Consider the following 6,545-nt stretch of genomic DNA (forward strand, 5'->3'; position numbering starts at 1 on the left):
TGGGCCAGGTGTTGGTCATGAGCCATTGGTGTCCAACTGCTGGTTTAACTGGTTGTGACAATACATCAGGAGTTTCCAAACTCAGTCTTGGAGGGCTGGTGTCCTGCACAGTTTAGCTCCAACCCTAATTAAACACACCTGACCCAGCTAATCACGGTTTTACTAGGCATGCTAGAAACTTTCAGGCAAGTGCGTTGAGGCAAGTTGGAGTTAAGCTCTGCAGGACACCAGCCCTCCAGGACCGAATTTGGAATACACCATCTGAACATCTTTACTCTCAAATTATTTATGATTGTACATGAAATCTATTATTTTTCTGTTTAGATCCTCCCAGAAATGTCTCAGTGACCAAAAATAGATCTGGTGAAATAGTGGAGGGAGATTCAGTGTTTCTGATCTGCAGCAGTGATTCAAACCCACCTGCTCTGAACTACAGCTGGTTTAAAGGAGAAATGTTTGTAGGATCTGGAAGAATCTACAGCATCTCAAAGATCAACTCTGATCACAGTGGAGAATACAAGTGCAAGTCCATCAATAAACATGGAGAGAAATGCTCTGATGCTGTGACTTTAAATGTCATGTGTGAGTTCACGATAGTTTATTGGCTGTGTCAGTACATCTTCCAATATATTTGATTTGGAATTATTTTTGATTGTTAATGACATCTATGTTTTCGGTTTTAGACCCACCCAGGAACATCTCAGTGTCCATCAGTCCATCTGGTGAAATAGTGGAGGGAGATTCAGTGTTTCTAAACTGCAGCAGTGATTCAAACCCACCTGCAGAAATCAACTGGTTTAAAGGAAGAAAGTTTGTAGGATCTGGAAGAATCTACAGCATCTCAAACATCAGCTCTGATCACAGTGGAGAATACAAGTGCAAGTCCATCAATAAACATGGAGAGAAATACTCAGAGGCTGAGACTTTAAACACTATGTGTGAGTTAATGATGATTCAGTAACTTTAAAACTGAAGGTACAATATGTAAGATTTTTTCATTAAAATTTAAAAAATCCATTAGAACAATGCAATAAATTTTGTTCACTTGTATACTTATATTATCCCAAAATTTTACAGCGTTTTAATCCAGAGAAATTCAGTTAAAATGTCAGTGTCTTTGTGTCACTTGTCAGTGGCGTCATATCCCCCTACCCACAGTTGTTGGTAGACACCATGGAAACAATGTGCTTCCTGTAAACATGAGGAAGTAGTAGTCTGTGGCAAAGCCAAATCTCTGGTAGCATCGAGCAACAGTTGTTTGTTTTACACGTGTGTGATGTACCACAACTATTCATTACCATTTGCTGTGGATTCTGTCGCCGAGCAAAAAAAAAAAAAAAAAAAAAAAAAAAAAACCTATAAAGCAAAATGACTGCGGAGGTGAACATGACAGCTTCCATCAGTCACTGTGTCATCAAGCTGCATCTTTGTTAGTGCTTTGAATAAGAAACGTATAGTGGTGAAATTTACAACATATTGGGCCTTTATATCCTCTAAACATGTTATGTGATGTCAACTTTGTGATTTTTAATTATTTTTTTTCTTCCTCTTTTTAGATGCACCAAAGAGCATCTCAGTATCCATCAATCCATCTGGTGAAATAGTGGAGGGAGATTCAGTGACTCTGAACTGCAGCAGTAATTCAAACCCACCTGCTCTGAACTACACCTGGTTTAAAGGAGGAACGTTTGTAAGATCTGGAAGAATCTACAGCATCTCAAAGATCAGCTCTGATCACAGTGGAGAATACAAGTGCAAGTCCATCAATAAACATGGAGAGAAATGCTCTGATGCTGTGACTTTAAATGTCATGTGTGAGTTCACGATAGTTTATTGGCTGTGTCAGTACATCTTCCAAATATATTCGATTTGGAATTATTTTTGATTTTTAATGACATCTATGTTTTTGTTTTTAGACCCACCCAGGAACATCTCGGTGTCTATCAGTCCGTCTGGTGAAATAGTGGAGGGAGATTCAGTGTTTCTAAACTGCAGCAGTGATTCAAACCCACCTGCAGAAATCAACTGGTTTAAAGGAAGAAAGTTTGTAGGATCTGGAAGAATCTACAGCATCTCAAACATCAGCTCTGATCACAGTGGAGAATACAAGTGCAAGTCCATTAATAAACATGGAGAGAAATACTCGGAGGCTGAGACTTTAAACACTATGTGTGAGTTAATGATGGTTCAGTAACTTTGAAACTGAGGGTACAATATGTAAGAATTTTACATTCCAATATCCAAAATCCATTAGAACAATGCTATGAATTTTGTTCACTTGTATACTTATATTATCCCAAAATTTTACAGCATTTTAATCCAGAGAAATTCAGTGAAACTGTCCATGTCTATGGGTCACTTGTCAGTGGCGTCGTATCCCCCTATCCGCGGTTGTTGGTAGACACCATGGAAACAGTGTGCTTCCTGTATACGTGAGGAAGTAGAAGTCTGTGGCAAAGCCAAAGATCTATGGTAGCATCAAGCAACAGTTGTTTGTTTTACACGTGTGTGATGTACCACAACTATTCATTACCATTTGCTGTGGATTCTGTTGCCGAACAAAAAAACAACAAAAAAAAAAACCCTATAAAGCAAAAATGACTGCGGAGGTGAACATGACAGCTTCCATCAGTCACTGTGTCATCAAGCTGCATCTTTGTTAGTGCTTTGAATAAGAAACGTATAGTGGTGAAATTTACAACATATTGGGCCTTTATATCCTCTAAACATGTTATGTGATGTCAACTTTGTGATTTTTAATTATTTTTTTTCTTCCTCTTTTTAGATGCACCAAAGAGCATCTCAGTATCCATCAATCCATCTGGTGAAATAGTGGAGGGAGATTCAGTGACTCTGAACTGCAGCAGTGATTCAAACCCACCTGCTCTGAACTACACCTGGTTTAAAGGAGGAACGTTTGTAAGATCTGGAAGAATCTACAGCATCTCAAAGATCAGCTCTGATCACAGTGGAGAATACAAGTGCAAGTCCATCAATAAACATGGAGAGAAATGCTCTGATGCTGTGACTTTAAATGTCATGTGTGAGTTCACGATAGTTTATTGGCTGTGTCAGTACATCTTCCAATATATTTGATTTGGAATTATTTTTGATTGTTAATGACATCTATGTTTTCGGTTTTAGACCCACCCAGGAACATCTCAGTGTCCATCAGTCCGTCTGGTGAAATAGTGGAGGGAGATTCAGTGTTTCTGAACTGCAGCAGTGATTCAAACCCACCTGCAGAAATCAACTGGTTTAAAGGAAGAAAGTTTGTAGGATCTGGAAGAATCTACAGCATCTCAAACATCAGCTCTGATCATAGTGGAGAATACAAGTGCAAGTCCATCAATAAGCATGGAGAGAAATACTCAGAGGCTGTGACTTTAAACACTATGTGTGAGTTAATGATGATTCAGTAACATTAAAACTGAAGATACAATATGTAAGATTTTTTCATTAAAATTTCAAAAATCCATTAGAACAGTGCTATAAATTTTGTTGACTTATGTACTTATATTATCCCAAAATTTTACAGCGTTTTAATCCAGAGAAATTCAGTTAAAATGTCAGTGTCTTTGTGTCAGTTGTCAGTGGCGTCATATCCCCCTACCCACAGTTGTTGGTAGACACCATGGAAACAGTGTGCTTCCTGTAAACATGAGGAAGTAGTAGTCTGTGGCAAAGCCAAATCTCTGGTAGCATCGAGCAACAGTTGTTTGTTTTACACGTGTGTGATGTACCACAACTATGCATTACCATTTGCTGTGGATTCTGTCGCCGAGCAAAAAAAAAAAAAAAAAAAAACCTATAAAGCAAAATGACTGTGGAGGTGAACATGACAGCTTCCATCAGTCACTGTGTCATCAAGCTGCATCTTTGTTAGTGCTTTGAATAAGAGACGTCTAGTGGTGAAATTTACAACATACTCTGCCTTTATATCCTCTAAACATAGTATGTGATGTCAACTTTGTGATTTTTATTTTTTTTTCTTCCTCTTTTAGATGCACCAAAGAGCATCTCAGTATCCATCAATCCATCTGGTGAAATAGTGGAGGGAGATTCAGTGACGCTAAACTGCAGCAATGATTCAAACCCACCTGCTCTGAACTACACCTGGTTTAAAGGAGGAACGTTTGTAGAATCTGGAAGAATCTACAGCATCTCAAAGATCAACTCTGATCACAGTGGAGAATACAAGTGCAAATCCAGAAATCAACATGGAGAGAAATATTCTGATGTTGTGACTTTAAATGTCATGTGTGAGTTTACAATAGTTTATTGGCTGTGTCAGTACATCTTCCAAATATATTCGATTTGGAATTATTTTTGATTTTTAATGACATCTATGTTTTCGGTTTTAGACCCACCCAGGAACATCTCAGTGTCCATCAGTCCATCTGGTGAAATAGTGGAGGGAGATTCAGTGACTCTGAACTGCAGCAGTGATTCAAACCCACCTGCAGAAATCAACTGGTTTAAAGGAAGAAAGTTTGTAGGATCTGGAAGAATCTACAGCATCTCAAACATCAGATCTGATCAAAGTGGAGAATACAAGTGCAAGTCCATCAATAAACATGGAGAGAAATACTCGGAGGCTGAGACTTTAAACACCATGTGTGAGTTAATGATGGTTCAGTAACTTTGAAACTGAAGGTACAATATGTAAGATTTTTACATTAAAATATCCAAAATCCATTAGAACAATGCTATGAATTTTGTTCACTTGTATACTTATATTATCCCAAAATTTTACAGCATTTTAATCCAGAGAAATTCAGTGAAAATGTCCATTTCTATGGGTCACTTGTCAGTGGCGTCATATCCCCCTATCCGCAGTTGTTGGTAGACACTATGGAAACAGTGTGCTTCCTGTAAACGTGAGGAAGTAGTAGTCTGTGGCAAAGCCAAATCTCTGGTAGCATCGAGCAACAGTTGTTTGTTTTACACGTGTGTGATGTACCACAAGTCATATCCTCTAAACATAGTATGTGATGTCAACTTGATTGTATTTTTTTTTCTTCCCCTTCTTAGATGCACCAAAGAGCATCTCAGTATCCATCAATCCATCTGGTGAAATAGTGGAGGGAGATTCAGTGACGCTTAACTGTAGCAGTGATTCAAACCCACCTGCTCTGAATTACACCTGGTTTAAAGGAGAAATGTTTGTAGAATTTGGAAGAATTTACAGCATCTCAAAGATCAGCTCTGATCACAGTGGAGAATACAAGTGCAAGTCCAGAAATCAACATGGAGAGAAATACTCTGATGCTGTGACTTTAAATGTCATGTGTGAGTTTGTCAATGCATCTTCCAAATTTGATTTAAAATTATTTTAGATTTTTAATGACATCTATGTTTTTGGTTTTAGACCCACCCAGGAGCGTCTCAGTGTCCATCAGTTCATCTGGTGAAATAGTGGAGGGAGATTCAGTGACTCTGAACTGCAGCAGTAATTCAAACCCACCTGCAGAAATCAGCTGGTTTAAAGGAGGAACAATTGTAGGATCTGGAAGAATCTACAACATCTCAAAGATCAGATCTGATGACAGTAAAACATACAAGTGCAAGTCCATCAATAAACATGGAGAAAAGTACTCTGATGCTGTGAATTTAAATGTCATATGTGAGTTTATTATAAAACATAATACGCTGATTATTGGTTTTGATTGTTTTAGTTCAAACTAACAATTTTTAACAGGCCTTGTCACTAAATAATTTGTTTTTTTGTGTTTTTTTTTTTTTTTTTAGATCCTCCAAATAACGTCTTAGTGTCTATCAGTCCATCTGGTGAAATAGTGGAAGGAGATTCAGTGACTCTGAACTGCAGCAGTGATTCAAACCCACCGGCTCTGAACTACACCTGGTTTAAAGGAGAAATGTTTGTAGGATCTGGAAGAATCTACAGCATCTCAAAGATCAGCTCTGATGACAGTAAAAAATACAAGTGCAAATCCATCAATGAACACGGAGATAAATACTCTGATGCTGTGATGCTAAATGTGATGTGTAAGTGAACACAGGTTCAAGAACTTAGAATAGATCCACTAGCTCCAGTGTGTTTTATCACTGTAGTGAAGAACTACCTTGAAAGATGGTAAGGACCAGTTCAGATGGAGACAGCAGTGAACCAGGTTTGTCAGTCAGAACAAATGAATATGAATATACAAGTGAATATAACCATCATTGGGGATACCCAACCATTAACATGCCCCCAATCAAAAGATTCTCCAATGCCCAGCAATTTACAAGTACTGTCAAGGAGGCTTATGAACTGCAGTGGACATTCAGGGACTGTTATAAGTGACAGAGAATCAGTTGGGCCTTCTGAGGTGGCATCAAGGAGGGTTTGATGGGTTCTGTGAGAACAGTTGTAGATCTAAGCCCTTAAGATGACTGTACTCAAGCAAGCAATAACTGACGGAGAAGGGACGACACAAGAAGCACGTGTTCTTACTTGAATGAGTTCTATGCCGAGTCTTGATCAGATGAAAGTTACACAGTGTGCATGAACAATTAAACATTCACATTGTCCAGTATTACAT

At 38.3% G+C, this 6,545-nt stretch overlaps 1 protein-coding gene across 14 annotated transcripts in view; it reads left to right on the forward strand.

The window, feature by feature from the left end:
• The first annotated feature begins 35 nt into the window (after positions 1–35).
• LOC127158358 (sialoadhesin-like) overlaps positions 36–6,545 on the forward strand; it is a 75,518-nt gene continuing 69,008 nt past the window's right edge. For 2 of the 14 annotated variants that reach the window (XM_051101510.1, XM_051101521.1), the window contains exons 1-11: positions 40–582; positions 684–938; positions 1,557–1,814; positions 1,917–2,171; positions 2,786–3,043; positions 3,145–3,399; positions 4,005–4,262; positions 4,365–4,619; positions 5,035–5,292; positions 5,372–5,626; positions 5,752–6,009. In XM_051101510.1, coding sequence (XP_050957467.1) covers positions 453–582; positions 684–938; positions 1,557–1,814; positions 1,917–2,171; positions 2,786–3,043; positions 3,145–3,399; positions 4,005–4,262; positions 4,365–4,619; positions 5,035–5,292; positions 5,372–5,626; positions 5,752–6,009 — 2,695 coding nt within the window. In that variant the 5' untranslated portion in view covers positions 40–452. Of the gene's footprint in view, positions 583–683; positions 939–1,556; positions 1,815–1,916; positions 2,172–2,785; positions 3,044–3,144; positions 3,400–4,004; positions 4,263–4,364; positions 4,620–5,034; positions 5,293–5,371; positions 5,627–5,751; positions 6,010–6,545 lie in introns of all 14 variants that reach the window. The other 12 variants (XM_051101509.1, XM_051101511.1, XM_051101518.1 and 9 more) reach the window with 12 other exon arrangements.

This window comes from Labeo rohita, unplaced genomic scaffold, assembly GCF_022985175.1.
Source record: "Labeo rohita strain BAU-BD-2019 unplaced genomic scaffold, IGBB_LRoh.1.0 scaffold_148, whole genome shotgun sequence".
Lineage (NCBI taxonomy): Eukaryota > Metazoa > Chordata > Actinopteri > Cypriniformes > Cyprinidae > Labeo > Labeo rohita.